Consider the following 22,686-nt stretch of genomic DNA (forward strand, 5'->3'; position numbering starts at 1 on the left):
AGGAGAGCGCCCTTTCGGGCCAGCGAGCCACAAGCCCATCCACGCTGAAGAGACTCAAGAGTTGGCGACATGCCAGGAGCACCGGAGTATGCGCTTCTGCCCTGCGGGACACGATGGTCGTTTCCTCGTTCAGCGGTGTACACAGCGCAGTGGCGTCCCTATCGTCGTCGTCGTCGGCACTAACCAGGCGCTCTGTAACCAGAGGTGGCGCAGCCTTTATGATTACAACGCTGCGTGGGCCGTTAACTACATCGGGCAGCACGCCGATCAGCGCAGCCGAGGCGCCGCTTGCATGCACGCAAAGTGAAGGTCCGCGGCGTAAACACTCGATGAAAGTGCCGGTGCGAAAGAGGCGACGACAGTGAAAATAAAGCTGACTTTTTTTGTGACACGAAGCCCGGACACGCGAAGGCTCAAGGAAAAAAAAAAAGGAGGACGCTTAAACTTCGCCTTTAAGAGTGGAACAGGACAGCGTGCACAGTACCAGGGAGTACACGGAACAGGAACGACATCGCCCGTTCAGCGCGACGCCTAGCCCGTTAGGCAAATCGCTCTGCTACCTGCGGTGAAACGGACACGAGGAGCGGCAAACCACGTAGAAGCGCTGCCAGGCGCCTTGCCGATGCGCGCGGGACTCAAGTTGCAGTCGTAGTTGGCCGGCACATCGTCCTCGACAAACCCGATACCACGAACGCCAGCATAGCTTCCGCGCCGAACGAACGGGCGGCAAGCCGCAAGCTTCGTGGTGGAGGCGCTTTGGATGTGCGCTGCGTTGTTCGCCGCTCACCGCGTGTGATTCCTGCGTGCCCGCACGTCCCCACCCCGCCGACGACACCGGCTTTTCTGGGACACGAGCTCCTTAACGCTGTCGCGTTGAAAAGCTCAGGGACAGCGGCAAGCAAGCTGAACGAAGGTGAAGAGCACGGACGGTGATCTTTTCAAACGAAAATAGGCTTAAGGATAAAAGCAAAAAAGGAGAAGGAGGCGCACATGTTGAGGCAGGTAGAAGTTAGAGGGCCGAGAAACCATTCCCGAGTTGGTTACAATATAAAAATGTAAAATTAACTTTCCATTTACTGGTGTCAAGTCTCAAGCCATGGGCGACTAAAGGCCACTAGCACCTTTTTAAAGGAGCCAGCGGTTCTTTAGATATCTATCGACAATTGACTGCCATTCGCACTTTCGATTCCGACTCTGGACGCAGAAACTCAGCCCCGAGGCGCTTCCCACGTGGTCCTGGTAAATGCGGAGCCTTGACCCTGTCGTCGTAACCGTGTCCTAGACTGCACCGCGGATCTCACACTGCGGCCCAACATGAGCAATTTCGCTGGCCTGCTGCGCCTACGTATCCGTCCCTATTCGCGGGTCCCGCAAGCAGTAGTGTGTGGCAAGCTTGGCTTGGCCCCTGTAAGTTGATGGGCACACTGACCACCCGCAACACGGATCGCGGAGAAAATACGCAGTGCTCCCTTTATCAGCGTTGCACACGAACCTGCACAGTAACCGCAGAGAAGGCACCGTGCAGGAGTAACTCCGGCGCGATGCGCGCGCCCCTCGCGGCGGAAAGGGCAGACCGGGTGGGAGACGCGCGCCGGCCCGCGCCGCTCGGATGCAGCAAAACTGCCCGGGAGCGCGTCGTATTCTTCCTTCGCTCGTTGCTTTGGGGATATTCTGTGGTCCCATTTCAATTGCGGCGCAGCAGTCTACAATAGCACATACTTGAACTCACCAGGGACAATGTTTTTCACGTCCCCAATGTGACGTTCCTTGTGTGTGCTACGAGGGTCCGCGTTCGACGGCGCGGCGTAGACGGAGCCCCCAGTGGCGGCAAAAGCACTCAAGGGAAAGCAATTCAGCTGGAAGAGAGGAGATCGGCGACAGCCGGTCTCGTTTTGGAAGCAGCCAGCACACATGTTTCTACTGTATATGGCTGCAAGCAACTTGAGTGGGATTGCTTTCGGGCCTGCCGCCATGGACCGCACGGAGAAGACCCAGGTGACAGCTGCGTCCAATTACCGAGCCATACTCGTTGAGAGTGAACGACCAAAACGAAGGGGTTTAAGCACAACCGGACCCCCTTTCCATAGTGTCGGCACGTGTCGAACGCCGCCGCCGCGGGGAGACGGGCGTTATCTTCCCCCAATTGCCGTGACCGTGCCGGGGACAAAGGGCCTCGTTTCGGCGGGCCTGGCCCCGTGACAAGACGGCGGGCATCATCACCAACACTCCCGAGCACATCCTAGGACAAGGGACCACTTTCCCGGCCTTTTAGTGACCTCGCGTTCCGGCCTTGAGTGGCGAGTGTCATTTGATGGAGAACGGAGGTCGGTGACCCGCGGGAACCGTCAGCGGGCCAGAGACCGTCTACCACAGCCGACGCTACCTCGACGACAACCTTCTTTCCCTCGGACTCAACACGTGACGGGGGCGAGACCATAAGTGCGGTGGTGTGTTTGTGCGCCCAAGTGAAAGCCCTAGGCCCCTCCCACTTCGGCGTGGGCGTCCTCAACCTAGGGAATGTGGGGAATAAGAAGGATATAAAAATCGACAAGGAGTACGGAAGAAAGGACGCTCAGGACGACATCGTTCGCCAAGGGGGCCTTCAGCGCCGAAGCCCGACGGCGTGCAGCTTCTGCCAGCAACCGTTCGAGCTCAACTCCAGAGCCCCTCCATCGTCCCCATGGAAGTCGTCGGCATGTAAGCTCGGACACCCCAGCCTCTGATGTATAATCATAATCATGTATAATTATTGAATATATCTGTTTAAACTGAGCCATACGGTGTCTCTTTGCCTCTCCGTCCCGTGTGGACCTGCGCATTATGGGGGGTCGTCCCACCAAACAAGTTCTACGATCCGAAGCGACGTGAATATCTCTCGTCCCGACCGGCAGTGAGGCGGCGATCATGTCAGGATTCGATGCATGACGTTGCCAAAAGAGAAAAAGAAGGCACTCACAAACCCCTGCATTCGCAATTTTTCTCACCATCTGAAAAAAAAATCGAGCTATTCGGCAATGTGGCCCTTGTATTTTGTGTTGCCATTTAGCCTACCCGACAGAACGAAAGGGCGTGCTCTAGGAACCACAGAACGCGTGTGGTGGCGCGCGCCGACGCAGGTTGTTTTTACATAATGCTCAATTAACCTGTGGTTTGGTCACGATATCAGCAAGTGTTACTCAGTTACTGTTCCCTTTTGAGGATTGTAACTTTTTTTTCCGGGAACTGCCCTACAAACACTCGGCTCCGACACAAGCTAAAAAATATGTGTCCATTTTCCAATAATAATAATACAGTCTTTAAATAAAACGATACGAAATTTTATAGTTACAATGATTTCCTCAATCATCATACAGATGCGAAAACAAAATTTTTAAAGAAAAGTGTATGTCGAAGGCAAATAAAAAAATTTAATTCGTATGTTCCAGTCGGAACATTTGTAATTAAAGGGTCAACCTAGTATACTGGATCAGCGACTTCCTGCGCGCATACCAGTGCAGTGTGGCGAGAATTATCAAAGGGCGTCTTATTGAGATTCGCTGCGAAGACCACCGCTACATGCCGTACGTAGTTTAAAAACTATTCTGTCATCAGGAGAAGAGGAATCCGACCCACCGGAGAGATAATTGAAGCCTATGAAAAAAATTCTGCCAATCTACTACGTCAGTTATCTCAATTATTCTCACAGGCAGGGAGATGTCGCTTTCTATGAGCCTAGCTGGCCGACGTACGCGAATTTTCAGGCCTTTCGTCAGCTTCTGGTATTTTTTCTCCGTTTCAGCACCCCCTCCGTTCATTCTTGTTCTTCCGTACCCTTTCCTTCCTTCTCCGCCGCCACTTCCTTCGCAGTTCCTTTTTCTTTTCATTCTCGCAGCTTTTGCTAAGTGCGTCCCCTCCTCTCACAACAATCCGGCCGTCCCGCTTGATCCACTTGCTCGTGGCTGGCTATGGGTCGTAGTTCTCCCCCCCCCCCCCCCCCCCGCACCTGTTCCCAGGAGCGGTCATGCCCGGGGGAAATAGCGGAATGCACGTCGAGGCGTGACGCCCCCTCTTAGGGTGCCTCGTTGCCAGCTACGGAACTAATCCTTTTTTGTTCTGGCGCCGAGTCAACCATGTCCCGCGGAAGACATTCCTTGGCTGTCAATCCGGTGCGTGGCAGTCGATGGAATGCGCATGCAGCGAGCTGCGTACGCGGAGTCACGCGCCCTGCACGTTCCGGGAGAAGCGGGGTCCACTGGGCTCGGACCGGTGAGCCCTGGGCTCCGCCCACTTGTACATTGCATGGCTATTGGTTCAAATTGGGCGAGAGCTGGTTTGGTAAAGCTCCGCCCACCTATCGAAGGGATTAAAACCCGCGGGAAACGACGACTTTGGGCGAGCGCGCCGAGTCTCAAGCTCGGCCGTTTTTAGCAGCCTTTTTTAAACAGCCTTTTTTTAAACTGCCTTTTTATGGCAGTGCCGTCTTTAATAAATAAGTTTTGTCTTAAGTTGGAATTGCTGCCCCAACCGGCAACGTGTCGCCGGACGAGCGGACGAAGACCCGAAGTGCTCTTCGTACCGCTAACCGCCGTTCACATCAGGAGGAGGGCAACAAGTTAACTGGTGCCGTGACCAGGATCGTCTGAGCGGCTTCCTGCAGAGCGGTTGGAGGCAGTACCTTCCGGAAGGGTGACGGGGCACAATATCTTGGTGAGAAGCCCCGGGGACCAAAGTCCAAGTGAGGCCGAGGAGCGAGAGAAGCGGACCGACGGAGCGAAGCGCTGCGACTTCAGCGGCACCTGCTGATGGCGACTTCTGCGGCACCCGCGGCTGGCGACTTCATCGGCCGGGAGGACGTGAAGTGCCTGCTTCAAGCTGCAGATTCCGGCCACACCACTACGATTCGGGACGTGACCTGCTGCTGCCTAGAAGCAAGAGCCATGACCGGCAGCCCGACAACGGAGTGTGTTTCCCCATTCTCACTTTACTTGCCTCGGCAGTGCTTAAGCCGCGGGGTTAGACTTAAACAAGGCACAATGGTCACAATAGGCTGGGTAGGTGGATACGACTACGAGTATGGCTCTGAGCGCGCAGAAATGTCAGAGGCCGAGCGGGCCATGGAAAAGGAGCGAGGCGACGCTATTATCCAAGAGCTCAAGCGCCAGTTAGCGGTAGCCGAAGAGAAGCTACGGCAGGAGAGGAAGAGAATTGAGGAGGAGGAACGCTCACGGAGAGCGGCGCGTGTACCGCTGAAGACGGCAGAGACACAGTCATGCACTATCATCGCAAACGACGCTGATCAAACGCTGATCGATGCGGCGATTAAAGAGGATAGCGGCATTCATTCGGTGCCTATTGAGGACAGTCAGGAGGAGAATCAGGTTCCTCCAGACGGTGCAGCGATCAGTAGAGTCGAGGAGCCGCACGTTGTGCAGTCAACCACGGGTGTTGACACACACCAACACCCCTTGATCCCCAGAGCGGAGGTGGGCTCTGCGCACGTGCCCGGCAAACATTCGACCAGCGATCAGACCATGCAGGCCGAATATTGCGAAGCAGCCGAGCATGTGGTTAGTGAGGCTAATGGCGCTGATGAGCGAAACGGCGCGGACTGCCTTGCCGGACGGGTTGCCCAGTGTGACACGTTGTTGCCAGTAGACGCGCCAGTAGGCCAGGCAGCGTTTGGCGAAAGCGGCGTGTGCGTGCAAACAGCATGCGCATCATTCACAGCTGCGTTGGAGAAGCCAGCCCCACAGCTGGGTAGTCGCGACTGTTTGGAGCCGGAAAACTCGTCTAACGCGGCGATAAGTTGGGCGGAAGATGAGTGGAGTCCCAGCAGCGACGACGGTAAAATTGCTCCACGCCCTGAGAGAAGCAAAGTTACAATGCCGCTTACAGCGGCGAACCGCGACCCATGCTGCGATCTCATTACGGGTCTGGGCAACTGGCGGGTCGCAAACCTAGAGGCCGGTGATGATGAATGCAATGAGCCGACCATGCCACATTCTAAAAGGCTCTCTCGATATGAGCATTTAGAGCCGTTCGCGGAAGCTTGCGCCCCATATGCGCAGACTGTCGGCGGCTCCACCGAGGTAGAAGATGAGCAATGCAACCGGATAGCAGGACAAATGCCAGAATGGTGCACGCTGCAACAAGTAATCTCCAGTTTTATGCCATCGGGCCACGTGTTCGATCCTGGTGGATAAAGACAAACGCCTAAAGATCCCAGCCTTAACTCACTGTGCCGGGTGGCGATAGGTGTAAAGATGTACTTGTGGCTCGAGCACACAACGAGGCAGGGGGGTGAGAGTGGGGGAACATGAGCAGTTTACTGCTAAAAGACACTGAAGATGGTTGGACAGGCTCATGCCAGTGGGCTTATTCTGTCCTTTGCGAACTGTTTTCCTTTCTGAGGACATATAATCCAAGTCTGGCGAATAGCGCCGCGTCACAATGTCTGTATTGCCCTCATTTGGATCGGGTTGCGGTGTATATGCAACTTCATGAAAGCTATGCATTGATTGAATGTTTATTCATTCAGTATTTATTTACATGCCGTTGCTTGTGCGATTTTTGTAATGCTTTTACGAGAGGTTTTCATTTATGCTTGTCTTCCTGTAACTGAGATATCTGCATGCATGAAGGCAATTTTTTTTAGTACTCTTTTCGCTATTGTAAGTAGGATGTGAAGTGCCCCTCTGTTTTGTTTTGTTTTTTGTGTGTTTTTTTTGTGCTGGTACAGCTCCCAGTGGGGGCCGGGACCCTTGTGCTTTTGCGCGTTCCATATTTTGTTGAAGGCCCGAAGATTTGTGCTATTGTGGGCTTCGGTATGTTGTGTGTACAGCAAGCGTCCCCCCAAAATTCTTGGTGGGGAGGTGTTAAGTTAGAAGCCCCCGGCGCCGGTGGGTCGTCGTTCCCCCCCCCTTCCCCCCCTTCCCCCCCCCCCCCCCCCGCACCTGTTCCCAGGAGCGGTCATGCCCGGGGGAAATAGCGGAATGCACGTCGAGGCGTGACGCCCCCTCTTAGGGTGCCTCGTTGCCAGCTACGGAACTAATCCTTTTCTGTTCTGGCGCCGAATCAACCATGTCCCGCGGAATACATTCCTTGGCTGTCAATCCGGTGCGTGGCAGTCGATGGAATGCGCATGCAGCGAGCTGCGTACGCGGAGTCACGCGCCCTGCACGTTCCGGGAGGAGCGGGGTCCACTGGGCTCGGACCGGTGAGCCCTGGGCTCCACCCACTTGTACATTGCATGGCTATTGGTTCAAATTGGGCGAGAGCTGGTTTGGTAAAGCTCCGCCCACCTATCGAAGGAATTAAAACCCGTGGGAAACGACGACTTTGGACGAGCGCGCCGAGTCTCAAGCCCGGCCGTTTTTAGCAGCCTTTTTTAAACGGCCTTTTTAAAACTGCCTTTTGCTCACCTGCCTTTCTATGTCAGTGCCGTCTTTAAAAAATAAGTTTTGTCTTAAGAAGTTGGAATTGCTGCCCCAACCGGCAACGTGTCGCCAGACGAGCGGACGAAGACCCAAAGTGCTCTTCGTACCGCTAACCGCCGTACATCGATCACCGGCCAGCGTGCCATCATTATTCACCGCTCGCAAGGAACAACCGACAAGCCCAATCCGGCCATCCCATAAGGAGGAGACTAAGAAGTTAACTGTGCCCGTAGCGCATTGCGCACAGTTAACAGGCGAACTCGATAACAGTTACAATATTTGCTGCAGGGCACGCACGCACAGAGAGAGAGACAGACAGAGACGGAAAACAAGTGTCAGCATCATCTTTGCAGAGGCTGTTAGCCGCCGCAGAGAGATCGACGCACAGTGACAGACGTATAAACAGACAGATATACGGCCTGGTTTTTCTCTCAATCCTCCGTTACATTTCAAAAAAAGAAAGCTCGGTGGCAGTGATAAAATGCCATCTTCGAGCGACTTCCTTGTTAGGTAGATGTGTAAAGTGAGAGGAGGGCATTTCTCGAGAAGATACGAGGGTCATGTGTTGAAATTGATGGATGACGTGGTGTAAGTGCGAGCGTTTTGACGCTCGCTGTCAGCGCTGACACGACGCCGAGGGAAGTCTGTGCGTCTGTCTGTCTGTGCGAGTGTGAATGCGCATGCGTGTGGAACTGTCAGGAGCAGTCCATATCTGAGGTCCTCCTCCGAGCCCGCATGCTCTGCAGACACGCGCGAAATTACATTGTGTGACTGAAAATACTTACCGCGAACAATCAAGCAGAGCTCTCACTCCAGTTGAGGGCATAATGCTTTCCGCCCGTCTCTCTTCATCCTCCGTAAACCTCTCTATAGCATCGGCGACTGGTCGACCAGGAGCTAGTGATGCAAAACTATCGGAAAATTTACTATCGATAGTATCGATAGTTTTTTTTTGAAGCTATATCGATAGTGTAAAAAACTATCGATAGTGCTTCTATCGATAGACTATCGATAGTGCTACTATCGATAGACTATCATTAGTACTATCGATAGTGAGATTAGTGATAGTGAGAGTATCCACAGTAAGACTATCGATAGTAAGACTGTCGATAGTAAGACTATCGATAGCAAGACTGTTGATAGTAAGAATATCGATAGTAACACTATCGATATTCTGAATGCGTTGCCCAGGGATATTGCCAAAACATTTGCGATACCTCTTTGGTTTCACTGTTTTATCAGGCTTAATGCCCGAAAGAGACTAAGGCTATGAGGGGTGCGTTGAGTTCTCCGAATGATTTCGACCAGCTGTGGCTCTTTAAAGGGGCTCTGAAACAACTTCCGAGCATAGAACATCAACTTGCTCAATCACTGTATTGTGCTGTCATGAACACCTGAGCCAAATAATACACTTATACAAGCAGCAGAGAACCCACAATCACGCGCGAAAGTTGTCGAGCCCTTCCCGACGACTTTTTCATGCTCGCACCCTCCTCCGTCGCTCGCATCCATGTATACATGTCGAAAGATGGCTATTGGTTAGATTCTTTTAGACGTCGGGCAGCTACCAAGGCCGCGGCCAATAAGCGGCGTAGCTCCGGCGGGTCAGGAAGCTCTCTCTCGGAGGTGGGGCCGGCGGAGGAGCGCCGATTTTCCAATGTGCAATAAGTGACGAGAGTAGAGGGAAAGGCGCGAAGACGCTGAAATTCAAATTTTGACTACACATAATTCTGTTTCTACAAAGCGCATTAAAAAATTCTTGCCGGACACTATTCCTGAAGCGGCGTACTATAACATCCCAGGCATGCCGCAACTTCATTAGAGCCCTTTTCAGAGCCCCTTTAACGTGCACTGGCGTCGAACAGTACACAGGCCTCTAGCCTGTCGCCTCCATCGAAATAGAGCCGCCGTGGCCGGAACCGAACCCGCGCCTTTCTAGTCAGCAGACCAAGTACCATAACCCCGTGCCACCGCAGCACATTTGCGGCAATTGACTGTCAGCAATACTCAATTCATGCATTTAATAAACATATTGTAGGCGGATAAAATATTTCATTCGGCAGAAAAAGTCCGGGAGTAAGTTCATCATTACAATTATACTCAGTGTGCTAAAATCCTAAAGGGTCTCAACCTGCCCGATGATGCGGACGTAGCGTTATGGTTGGCCAAGGTAGAAAGCATGTTCGTTTCGTACAAACGTGCCACAGGACAGTCGCGTGCACCTCATCATGCCAGCGCTGACCGAACGGGTGAGGTACCTCCTGCAGGGACTGGGAGCCGAGGAACGCAATAGCTCTCACACGGTGAAGGCCGCAGCAATGAATGAGCTGAAGATGACCCCGGCACAGTACCTGGAGTGCTTTGAGAAGGTGCTCAAGAGGAAAGACGAGACGTGAATGCAGTTCACCTCCCGTACGCGCACACACTTTGACTATTACCTCCAGTCCAGAAAGGCGGAAAGAAAAGAAGAAATTGTGTCTGTGGTAGTGGCAGACCGCATGAAAGCTGGCCTCAGCGCCGAAGGACTAGAGTACATCCGGCTGCGTGAGGGTAAGAAGTGGATCACAGCTAAGCAGCTAGTTCAGCGAGCTCGACACATTTTAAGACGCGAAAGGTAGAGGTGCAGTTGTGCGACAACCGGTACACAGCACTCAAGCGCGCGAAGGAGCGCGATGCGAGGAAAAACGGAGCGGCTGCTTCGAATGCCACGGAGTGGGTCACATCGCTAGAGAGTGTCCGCTCTCCGGGCAGACCGGCAAAAGCAAGAAGGACAACGCCACCGGAAGGAGTGCGCGAACCCACAGGGTGGCGTTAGTAACCGAGGAATGGAGCGAACCCTCTGAGACGGTCCGAAGTAATTAATACACTAGTCGCCGAGATAAAAGCGCCGAGAACGAGCTTTAATTTGTGTCAGCTGTGGTGGCTGAGTGTGCAGCGCCTGTTGTTTCTGTGTACAGTTGTTGCCTTTCGTCTCCTTCCTCCGTGTTTGTGTAGAGTTTTTCAAGTGAAATTATAAAAGTCCTGTTTCTTCGTTCGCCTGTCTGTCATCGATCGTCCATAGTCTGGCTGTCGGCTAAAGGTCCAATGCCAAATAAGCGAGCACCTCGAAGGAAGAACCTTGTAACATATTTGCTATGAATTTAGTTCAACATGGTGTCATTCATACAGATTAATTTTTAAGAAAATATTTAACAAAAAACGTGACAGAAAGCACGTAAAAGGAAACTGGTTTTACCCGTTAGTGGTGGCATTAAAGGCTAAAGGCTCGCTACGTGCGGCATGTGAATGGCACGGAAACTGTTCTTTACAGGCATATATGCATGGCTTGATGCGTAAGGGAAAAATATTGTTACACGATTTTGAACTGTGCCATCTAAGTTTATTGAGCTGTCGAACCCTCACTGCAGCATACTTGTCTAGAAGATGCGCGGTCATGCCTACCTTGTGCAAATGTATGGCGATGCTTATCGCCCCCCTCCCCCGGAACAGACGCCAAATATTCAGCCCAGCTGCTCAAATAACGCGAACACGACGAACTGGATGCTCGAAATGACGGCTGGGGCACGTGGCGCCCGAAGGGCCCAAGTGCGCGGCAGACACCGCGCCCACCCCAAGCGCCGGCGGCGAGTATTTGCGCTGCACTTCTGTCGGGACGCGGTGCTGGGCTCCGCTCGCAGTGACGCCGATCCACTGCGCTGTCAGACACGCGGCAGAGCACACGTCCCAGACCAGGCCGCGAGGGTACGCGCACAGATCGATTTCCGGGGCCCATTAAACATCGGATGCGCGTATCAAACGCCACAGCAGCATGCATGCACCCATTCCCCGAAAGCCCGAGTTGTTGCTGCTGCCGCCGCCGTGCGATGCGGCACGCCCGCGGAGCCCCTCCCGCCCCGTTCGCGCACGCGGTAAACGTTGCTTATGCATGACACACGCCAGACACGCCGCAGCAGAGCCCGACGAATTCTCGGCGCAACCTGCATGTCGCCAACGCTGACGCGGCCCGCGAGCGGCGTTTTGAAAAGTACGGTGGGTGGCGATGATGGTGACAGAACTGTTGTTTCCCACAAGAAGGGAAAGGAAAGAGGAAGGGTTGTCGGGCAGGTCAAGGTGGCATCCCTAGTCCAGCAGGTCGCCACTGGCTCGCGCCGACTCGCGTACTAGCCGGACTAGCTTGCGCTGCGCGTCCGCTGCAGCGTCACTGGCTGGTCACTGCCAAGTCTTTAGGCTTGTTCGCACAGGCAGAGGGGATGTGCAAAAGCGTGGGCCAAGCGCGGGCTATTGGGTCGGGCTAAACCTGCTTCGAGATAAGGAAAAATGATAGGATAGGCCTCCAGTCAAGCTTTTGAAGAGTATAGTTGTGGTGGTGGGAAGACTTCTTTCGAATCTGATCTGTTCGAGGCGGTCCCCGTGCGAGGCATACGGATGCGTTCGGTTGGCGAGTTTATGCTGCCTCATTCCCCGTCAGGCCTTCGTGGTCCACGTTATTCTGTGGTCTTCTGTTGGAGAGCCTGCCGGTGGTGGGGTCTCGGCAAACCTGTTGGGAGTCAGTCACTATGCATGCTGAGGATCATGGTTGATCACCATAGTTTCTGCGGTTGAAGGGTCTGCCGCGTATGCCGAGGCCTGTAGGATCAGCTCAAGGGTGTGGTCCAATAGCGCCACCAAGAAGCGGTCTCGCGTAGGGTAGGCGCCGATGTCTACGTATAGCGTCCTTTCCTAGAATCCACAGTGGGATGATCACGTGAATAACTTACTGCTCGAATGTTGAATCAACACCGCTATTTCCCTCCTTAAACAGTGAAACTAATGGCTTATAATGCTGTATTCGCGTCCTCCTTACATCACTGCTCTTATACTGCGACACATTTAAACATGCTGGTGAAAAATAGAGAAAAGAATTCGAGTAATTGAAAATATAAGGCACACACAGTCTGCTGCCCCTTTCTCTAAACAGTTTAACGTACATACATCACATGATTTGTACCGGTGCTGATCGTTTCGCTAGTACAATTTAGGATGAAACACACAGCCTCTCTCTTTTCGGGCACAGCACGCCTGTCGCGAAGTGATCTGACGTATCCCACAAGCGCTTCCGAAGACTTTAAAAACCCGTATACGAACCATGGCAGACAGACGCTCCAAAACCGAGACTTGTAAATAATTACAGCAAGTTAGGCATCGAACTTTCTAAATTGCCCCTCTCTGAATTTAAACAGTTGTTTATAACCTGATGCACAATCTTAGATGTTTTTTGAGCGCGCGCGCGTGTTCATGTGCGTGCGCGCTTGTGCGTTCGTAACCGCGAGTATAAATTTTATGTCCGCGTATGCTCACATGCTAATAGGCTGTTCAGTTTATTTCTTTGATAGCATAAAGTGGTAACTACTTCAGCATGTCTTTTCGCTTGTGCTGCCCCTATATTTGGTGGTCAGGGACCGTCGTATTCTATAGAGCAGGCTTTTTTCATGTCCTGCTGTTCGCCTTAGTGCAAGTACAAAAGCGTAAATGAATGAACTATTTATCCCATTTTTCATCATATTAGTACTCCACTCTACAGTTGTTCCTGAACTGTTTCCGTTTCCTTCAATAGTGCGGTAATACGTAGAGAATACAATGAACGGAATAAAAAAAAAACTTGATGGAAAACAAGTTAACGCACTGTGGATCTCAAGCCGAAAACTTTTCATCACGCAAGGTTTTATATTTGAGTAAACTTGTATACCTGGGCACTTGAGGCGCCTTTGACAGTTCAGAGTCCGTTGAGTATATATGCTGTGCATCATGCCCATGTAAATTCTACGATGCCAGCAAACCTTGTTTTGTGCACAATGTCGTTACCATAACACCGCAAACAACACACGCAGCAAGGTATGTACGTACGTAGGTACGTAGGCCGAGCTAGCCGAAGAAATGTGCCCATTAATCTGAAGCGCGTTCTAAGAGAAGCCTCCCATTGCAGTGCTGCTCCATGACTGACATATCGGGAACTAGGCAAGAGGCATGTCCAGGACATTCTCCCCACTCGATGAACAGGGCTGACCGTCAAAGGGCGGCACAAAAAAGCGCTGATGTCGCCCATCCCCAACACAGCCTCATCGTGAAAACGCGCAGAAAAACGGCACACACACCGAGCGTCATTCGACCGCGACAGCTGTATCTGCAGGGACCCTCCGAAAGGAACGCGTGCAGGCAGGGGGGGGGGGGGGGGGGCTGCTTGGATAATTGTTAGTAAGAGCGTCTCCTCTGAAGTGCCACCATGCTTGGTATACCTTCGTCTTTATACTTGGCTACGCCAATGTGACAATCTTGATGGCATTATCTACAAATTCGCCATGTTTCAACCTGTACTGACTTTTGACCAGTTTTTAATCCTTAACTTCACCGCCCTGCTTTTGAGCCACCAATCTTCCAATCGCTTTTACCCGTGATCTCTAAACCATGGGGACTCAGGGAGAGCGACTGTGCCTGCACCGATACTCTGGTGGACGGATGTCTCTGGTGTGTGTGCCATCGCGCGGGTGAGGAGGCTGGAAGTGTTCCAGCGCCTGCACATTCGGCCCGCGTATACACCAGTGCTGTTTCCTTCCGGTAGATACGCATAGCATTTACCGGGCGCAGCTGGTGATTCAGCCACGTTCGCTATCCATTTCGACAAACTGTTGCGCGTAGTCGTGAACGTCTTGCGGCACAGTCCGTGCCATGTCGTCGACGGATCGAATACCAACACCGTGGCAGAGGGCATGCTCATTTGGCACGTGGACGGCTGCCGGCGAGTATTCCACAGCACGGCGTGAACGTTAACTTTTGTGTCTAAAAACACGCATTCGCCTAAATGGCCACGAAACGACTACCTGGAGACCCGACCTCCTGGAAACAAATAGACGAAGCAAGAAAGCGGCCCCTTGGCCTCAACTAAACGCAGTAACTTGGAAACGGCTGTAAACCCCAGTAGATGTCCTCTTTCAACGTTGTCCGCCAGAGGTGGGCAACCTCATGAGGTTTCGACCACATGAGGTCGACCTCAACCTCAAAATGACCTCAACCTCACGTCGTGAGGTGAGGTTGAGGTGAGGTCGGCGACGGCTCGAAATTTTGTGAGTGAGGTCCGCAAATCAGACCACAACCTCACGTCGTGAGTTTGAGGCTGAGTGAGGTCGTCATTCAATGAGGTCGAGACTTTTTGCACTTGCCACGTATTACTCCGACGAGTGCCGCTTCCGAAGCGGAGTTGCAGCGCATCAGCGCAGTGTTCATGCATTGACGCTTGGTGCTCTGTTCCCTCTTAGCTTCCGGTGCTGCGCCGTAATGTCCGAGCAGTCCGAGACTACAGGAAGACGCACCCCTGTGGTCTTCCCGGAAGGAGCACAGCACGCCACTCTCCCTCCCCCTTGCCCCGCTGGCGTAGCACCCGTAGCTGCCTGCCGGTCGGCTCAAACTCATGGGAGCGCGCAAAGCACGCAATTCACGTTGACCAACTGTAGCCTTGTTTGATGCCGAAATTAAATAAGTTCAGTCCAACAGGCACCCAATAAATTCGTCGCAGTGCGGATGGCCCCAAGCAAGACTGCTTCGTGTTGATGCTCGTCGCAGGCGCTGACGTCATGGCTCTTGCCTTGCAGTCGAATAAAGGGTATCCTGAAGCACATTACAAGCTGACTTAACATAAAATGGAGCAGTCGGCACAGGCGAAAGATTGTGATTCAGGTGGTTCCTAACAAGGACACCTGCTGGTTTGATTAAAAAAGCACGAAGCCAGAAAAAGCTGTATAACACCGTTGAAGCTTTTGATCGGTGACTTCCACTTTCGAATCTCACACTAATTTTGTACATTTCCGTTCCGTAATGCAAGCAGATGCAAATATATTTTCACTTTTTTATCCTTCCAAATAACCTCTCCTCGGAAATTCACCTATTCCGAAACACCGAAAACGAGGCGAACGCGCCAGCATAGCGGTGTTACAGCGGCGCAAAAATGCAAAACTACAATGAATTTATGGTGGTGTGGTAGCTGATTCCTTTTCCTTTTTTTTAATGAAGATGTGTGAATAGAGCTGATTACATGCTCGCGCTGTGCTGCTGAGTCACTGTTTCAAACCTTCTAATATGACGTTTAATTGGGCACACTGTTGTCGCTTCTGCTTTTAGTGTGCGATTTTCGTTTGTATGTTTCTAATCATTCTCTTTTTTTCCAGCGATTGCTACATTACGGTAACACTTCGAGCCTTTAGCGTGGCTGCGCCGCCACGCTGCCACGTGGTTAATCACGTGGTGCGAAGCAGCTGCCGGCGGCGTGGCGTCGTGGCTGATCATCTGGTTCGTCACGTGGTTGGTCATGTGAACAAGTTCCGCTCAGCCAGCTGTAGCTATCGCGTCACTCCAGGTTAACCAGAGCTAAACCACCGCCAATTTTTTTTCTTTTCTCGTATGGGATCAGTTAGGTTGGCGGCCTGCCTTGCAGACGACCAGGCACTACACGTTATATTTTCCTTGAACTATATTTTCCTTGAACTTGTCGGTAAAAGATTTCGCTGCGGGGAAATTTGAGCGGAGAGCCATGGTGCTCTTGACAGCGAGAGCGGTTCACGTTTCCCGCTCTAGGCCAGTTGTTTTGCCCCATGTGATTTCAATAGTTGGCGCAGTGTTGGAAGACGTAATCTCGCCCTTTCTTTCAAAATGCCGCGGGATCACAGAGTCATCGGAGATTTCCCAGTATTTCGAAACCATTACCATCGCCACCTGGAGAGAAGTGGTGGCAACGGGGGAGGGTCTTGAGCTCCCAAGAACATCAACATCATCATCCTTAATTATTGGCTGTAATTATTCCTGTTTTCTCGCAGCATTGTCTTCGGTTGCTGGTAATGTACAATATTTAATCAATATTCTGGAAACATTTAATTTGGTAGCGGTATATCAGACTTCCCCGGGCTCATAAGGATGCACTGCTAGCATCATCATCATCGCCATCATCTTGAGAGTCAAAGGCGTGTGTCGTTGCGTGATCATTGCAGTATGTCATGCATGAGAAGTGGCGCGTTTACCTGCTGAACAATCCGAATGTAACTAATGTGGACCGGGTTGTGGGCACTCTTTGTTACGCGTCATGCGCGCATGTGTAGCAATGTGGGATCCATATGGATCTTGAAATGGGGGTGGAAGGGGGTGGATGGGGGCCTGGTATGACGAGAAATTACATCGTTGTCACGTGAGTAGGTGTGATGTCATATTACAGCGTCGTCACGTGACTAGGTTTGATGGCACATTACATTGCTGTCATGTGACCTGCTATGACATCACACTCGCACGATGCCATCACTAATTATACTCATTAGTATTAGCGCTACCTAATTACATTAATTAGCATTAATTAATTATGCGACGCCATCGTCTTCGTCGCGTGACTCGTCGGCTCGTGGCGTCGCATGGCGCCGTTTCTTGCAAATACTTTTTTGCGGATATGACCCTGAAAGTGAGCCATCTAATGTTTTCGTATCAACAAAAGAAGCCGCTCGCTTTTACACAGGCATAAATACAACGTGGCTCTGTTGGTGCACTGCTGTCGCAGCTCGTTAAGTGTTTTCGAAGGCAACATACAGAGGACTGAAAAGAGCATTCTCGCTATGCCGGATGGAGCTGGAAAATCGAAATATACTGATATGCGTCTGCATAACCGTCGCATTGGAAAGTACATCGGCGACCAGTTTCTCTATATTCGGTAACTACTCTAAAGCCTGAAAAGAGCATCGTGGAAACCTCCCCCCTCCTCTCAATTTCTGGCAGATGGTGTAGAAGGTCTGTGTTCGTCAATCGCCGGTTCATGCGTGAATGAGCGAGAGTCTTCCAATACGAACAAGTATACACGAATCAGGCTGTCGAATATTGACACTGGTAAAGTATTCACCGACGTACTGGTGGTAGCCGTGTATGGGACACCCGTGCCCGCAGGCCATATACTCTCTGGGGGTTCATCTCAGATTATAAGCTTCTCCTATTGCGTGCACATCAATAGTGTCTGTACACACCTTATTAAATAATATCATCATCATTTTGGCTTTCCTGTCTCACAGGATTCTCAGAATTGTTTTAACTGAAGAAGTTCTTAATCGCTTTTTGTTTTGTTTTTAGTTTGTTTTCTGAGATCAAGCAGCCGTTTTCTGAGGTCCTCTGTTTTCTTAGGTCGAGCTCAACCTCACAATTTGAGGTTGAGGTGAGGTTGAGTGAGGTCAGCAGTGGCCTCACGAAAAGTGTGGTGAGGGCGTCTAAGGAGACCTCAACCTCAACTGATGAGGTTGAGGTTCAGTGAGGTCGACAAATTCTCTTTGAGGTTAAGGTGAGGCCCAGATTTTTGAGGTCAAATGCCCCCTCTGTTGTCCGCCGACCAGCACACCAAGTCACCTCAAGTTCCCGGTGTAAATGCGGCCTCCCCAAGAGGCGTGAATCCTGGACAATTAAAGCAAGCAAGGCAACTAAAGCTGCTACGAATGAATAACAGGTATATGCGCGAGCCCGTCTACACGATCGGCTGCCTCCTACGCAAGAATGGTTTTTTTTTTTTTTACTCATTGACTGATCAATTCTCTCACGCCCCAAGGCAACACTGTGGGCTACGAGGCTTGCCGAAGTCGAGAACTACGCATTTATTTCGGACATCTGGGGTTATTCCCTGTGTACTGAAATCAGAGTAAATGGACGCTCTTTCCATTTCACCTCCACCGAAATCTGGGTGCTGCGGTTGGTATCGAACACGCGACACCCAGCTCTGCGACCTGACACCATATGTAGAGCCAGTTACCACCGCCTTCGGATTACTGGGACAGACCTGTAAGTGTTTTTGGCCATCATCTCTCGTGGCGCAGATGGAAGCTTCGTTGTCTTCGTTACAGACCTTTTTGATTCGCTTTCTTGTTGCTATTTTTTTTTCGCTGTCTGTCACATTTCCAATCGCGCGTAGCAACCCTCAGTTCTAACCTGGCGCTGTTGTGTACAAGCCATCTCCCTTCGTTTCAGTTAGGCCACGCTGCAGCCATTATCCTGGTTGGCACAAATACCTCGAGCGTAGCGGCTCCTTAAAGGGACTATGCAAAGAATTCAGTCGCTTGTAAATGTTTTCTATGTTTAGAAATGATGCTAATGAGCAATCACACCAAGCATAAGTCTTCGGAACTGAGCCGACAATTTATTATAAATTAAAAAAACGTGTTTTTTAAAATTCGCGGGCCGCTTGGTGTGCTCGTAGTGACCGATTTTGAAACTAAAATCGTGAAAAAAAGACGTCACTGTACCCATGACATTGCTAGGCCACCACACGCTGTCATTCGCTGGAGCCACGGCAGCCACGACGTCAAGGGCACACTTCCGGTAGCCGTGAAAATCGTCTGCTCGTGCCGCCGCGCGACCCTCTCGGGCAAGCGGGGGCCAGGGCATTGCCTTCGCGCATATGTTTTAAATTTTCCTCTGCCGCCTCCTTCTGTCGGGAGTTCCGGAGCCACTCGCACGGCTCTTCGTGGGCACGCATAGGGCTCGATGCGCATCGCGGCCGTAAGAGCGAGCAGTCGCACCTCGAGGTCCGGGTTTATTACTGCTAACTACAACAGACGACAAGCAAAGAAACCCGACGCGCGCCGCAATCCATGAAGGCGAAGAGAGACCGGAGAGATGCCGCCACGCCGCCGATGCTGCTGCTGGGGGGCTAGGAGCGACAAATTGGAAGTTGCAAAGCGAACGTCATCTGATGACGTATTCAAAGGCGAGGCCCAGTCCCAGACCTGTTTTCTTTATTTTTGCCTGGTGCCCCGCGTGTACGAGTTGAGGGGGGAGAGGAGGAGCGTAATTTTTAATCGTCTATATCTTCGTTGTTATTGATGCTAGCTTAAACATTCTTGCGTTGGGGTTACGAGTGATGAAATGCCTATCTCTCGTCTGCTTTACGTAATCTCAATTAATTTATTGCATAGTCCCTTTAATTATTAGGACAGGCTGACGCCTTTCACAGAAAATGAACAAGAACGCGCGCGCAAGGTAAGCGCCCCCGCTGCCGCAGTGGCCATGGCTAACGCGACTGCCTCTATAGAGAGAAAGAAATGTGCTCCTTGAAGTAAACAAACGAACCGAGACACTTTCGAGGCCGGTCCTCCAAAAGATGCTTCCTCAAGACTGCGTTGCGAGAAGAGGTCATTGTAATACTCTGCACGAAATGGACTCCCTTTAATTGAACACGTGGTTTCCCGTGCCAATCCAAACCGCACATCGAATGTTCCGAGGGGCGGGAAACAGGTTTAAAGCAGAAAAAAAAGGGCAAAAATTTATGAGCCGCCACTCCACCATTAAAGTACGCGCTTTCCATCCACATCCATCCATCCTGCTACCCAGTCGGAGGACATTTCCGTGCAGTGAGCAGAGTGCAGCGCGTCTGCCATTCGATGAGGCTTCAGTAACTGCAACCGTTCGACGTAAATGCACTAAAATAACGCTGGCAAACGTTAACGAAAGCGTTTCGCCTCGCAAAAAAAAAAGAACGCAAATAAGTCAACCGTCCATCCCACTGTGTGTCCTGCAGGCTGTAGAAAAAAAGAGCCCGCTATAGACAACATACGAAGCCCATGCAGCCCACAAATGGAGCATCTTGAAGCAGGCCAAGAGTTCCGCTTCGCGAGGCTTCCGATAAGGCGTTGATCACGTTGTGTACGCGCTGTTAGTGCAGGTGCCTCCGCCTCTTGCGTCTCTTTCCGATGACAGAGCCAAACAAGCGCCGTCACCATTAAATCCGAGAGTGCGAGCTATGACCACACGTGCCTGCATGCAGTCACTACAGCGATTATCAGTTAAGCCCCCCCCCCCCTTCCCCCCCCCCCCCCCCCCCCCAGCCCCCTCGCGCTAGGAAAGTTTCTACACGCGGAGCTGATTCATCACCGCTTCCCTTGGCCACGGGGAACAGCGTGGGAGTCGGAGAGCGCGTAGGCCAGACTGTAGCGCTCTTCGCCTTCCATCCCTGCTCGGCGGCCAAGGGCTCCTCTATCCGAAAGTGCCACTGGGCTGCCTCTGTAGCAAGGCGTCTCCTCGCACAGCACCGTCGGCGCTGAAAGTACCTGGTGTGTGGGGGTCTTCCTCCCTCCTTCGGGGATGCTACTATAGGCTTCCGCTAGGCAACCCAGCAGATAGCCCCGAGAAACACGGAACCAGTGGAGCTCTTAGCCCTTGTTCGGCAGTGTACGCTCCACTGCGGACTAACACGGCATGCGCACATCACGGATTCGGCGCCACAGTGCTGGCACATTGCCCGTAATCAATGACACCTGACAGCACACAGGTGACAGCTTCTCTTCAAGACACAACCTCTAGCCGGCGTTCACTAATAAGCCCCGACATACCCCGCCTGATAAAATAAAGCCTAAAGACCTAATTAGTACTGCACCATAGAAAAAAAAGCTTATTGCGAGGTGATGTGTTGATTCGTGTAACTTCCGGTGTGAACAAATAGGCTTGAAATGTAACGCGTTTTGTTTCATACTAAGCGTTTCTTTTTGTTCCATTCTTTGGTATTACACGACCCGAACTCACACAACCACAGACTTTGACGTGAAGTTGATGGCTGAGAGCGATGGATTGGCCCTCATCACGGTGTACTTACACTGTGGCCCTCATCAATACGTAAAGTGACGCACTTGATTACAGAGCGGTCTACCCGTCCAAGAAAATATCACTAGCAGGCCAACGTAACCCGCACTAAGTGACAATGCTACGACGACAAGCGCGCACATAACCAGAAATTTTTTTCGGGAGGGGCCCAAGGTAATTTTATGTATAGGCCGTGCCCCCCAATGAATACGCGCCAGACAACAAGCAACGCGCATAGCGCAGCAAATACAATGTGCAAAACCATTTGCTGCCAGTTTCCCCTTGACGCATCAAAGCTGCATAAGCTACTCCGCAGATATTTTTTAACAAAAGTTGTATTTGATCTTGCCAGTGTCCTCTCTGCTTGACATGGCCACACCGCGCACCTGCCAGCCAGCAGCTCTGACAGCACCGAACGACGCGTCACCGGAAAGATGGAATGCAAGCGTTCTTTACGACGCCGGTCCCGGCGACCGGACACAGCGCAATATCCTCCCGTTAAATGTGATGAGCCAGAGGTGTAGTACACATATCAGGGAAGCTCAGAGGCCGCGTAAAGATAACACCGCTGTCTGCATAGCATGCGCGCCGATTCAGGGGATGACGCGGAGTGCCTCGGCGCGCGACGACCCTCCCATTTCCAGCACGAAACCGGGCAACATCGCGTACGCGTGCGGCTTGCCAAAGCGACGCACGGGCCAGCCGCCGCTTCCGCCCGTTACGAAACAGAGCGCGCCCGAAACGTCGTCTCCGCCGAAAATGTAAACACGCTCCAAACCGGCCAGCCAGCTCGTCGCGCCCAGTGAGGGAGCGCCGTGTTTGAGCGAAGCCGATGACGCGCTCGGCATTTATCCTGGTCTCGGTTAGGCAGAATCTCGCGGCCCGCTCGAAGGCGTGCTGACCACCGCGAACCGCGCCCTTTGTGTCGAGTCTGGGCGCGCAATTTCGCGTGATCGCTGCGTCAAGGGCCGGGGCGGCGACCGGTACAGTGACATCCGGCGACATGCACCACACACCCCCAGCACCGCGTCAACACGCAATGACAACTACCGCCGGCGTGTGCGGTAGCGTAGTACAGTACGTATACATACATAGGCGCCACACACAAACGGCTGCTTCGACGCTGGCGGCGAACGTCGTCTGCAGCGGCTTCTCCGTAGAAGCGCGACTCCGATAGCGGCCGCGGAAGCGCCCAGCTTTCGCGGCCGCCCCGGTTTTCGCGAGAGGCAAGATGAAGACTGCTTGCTCTTTCTTACCTGGAGGTACTTCCTCGACTTTGTCCTGTTACGGCGGGGCAAATGCGATAGCAATAGTCCACAGTTCGAAACCGTCACCCTCCAAAACGCCATGTTATGAATGGCACTCCCATTCCCTAGATGGCGCGACGTGAGCAGCAAACTCTCGACACCAAGCAAACAACCGGAACTCAAATTTTTTCATCTTTTTTTTTCTCGTGAAGATATGAGTAATAATACAATGTACCCATATTTACTACTGCGACAATAAAGTATACTTTACAAAGAATAATTTCGCACACAACAACGCTGTTTATTTAAAGCCAAAGGCGAACTCGACTACCCGCGAAGTTTGAAAATCCGAAGCGGCGAGAACAAGTCTTTCAGCTAAGAAGATTTCTGATTCTCGCATGATTCCTTCC

The 22,686-nt window shown here is 52.0% G+C and overlaps 1 protein-coding gene across 2 annotated transcripts in view; it reads right to left on the reverse strand.

Annotated features, from left to right (window-relative positions):
* MCU (mitochondrial calcium uniporter) overlaps positions 1–22,426 on the reverse strand; it is a 398,794-nt gene extending 376,368 nt beyond the window's left edge. For both annotated transcript variants that reach the window (XM_077650351.1, XM_077650350.1), the window contains exon 1: positions 22,286–22,426. In XM_077650351.1, coding sequence (XP_077506477.1) covers positions 22,286–22,378 — 93 coding nt within the window. In that variant the 5' untranslated portion in view covers positions 22,379–22,426. The remainder of the gene's footprint in view (positions 1–22,285) is intronic.
* Positions 22,427–22,686: the final 260 nt, after the last annotated feature.

This window comes from Amblyomma americanum, chromosome 1, assembly GCF_052857255.1.
Source record: "Amblyomma americanum isolate KBUSLIRL-KWMA chromosome 1, ASM5285725v1, whole genome shotgun sequence".
In the NCBI taxonomy this organism is placed as follows: domain Eukaryota; kingdom Metazoa; phylum Arthropoda; class Arachnida; order Ixodida; family Ixodidae; genus Amblyomma; species Amblyomma americanum.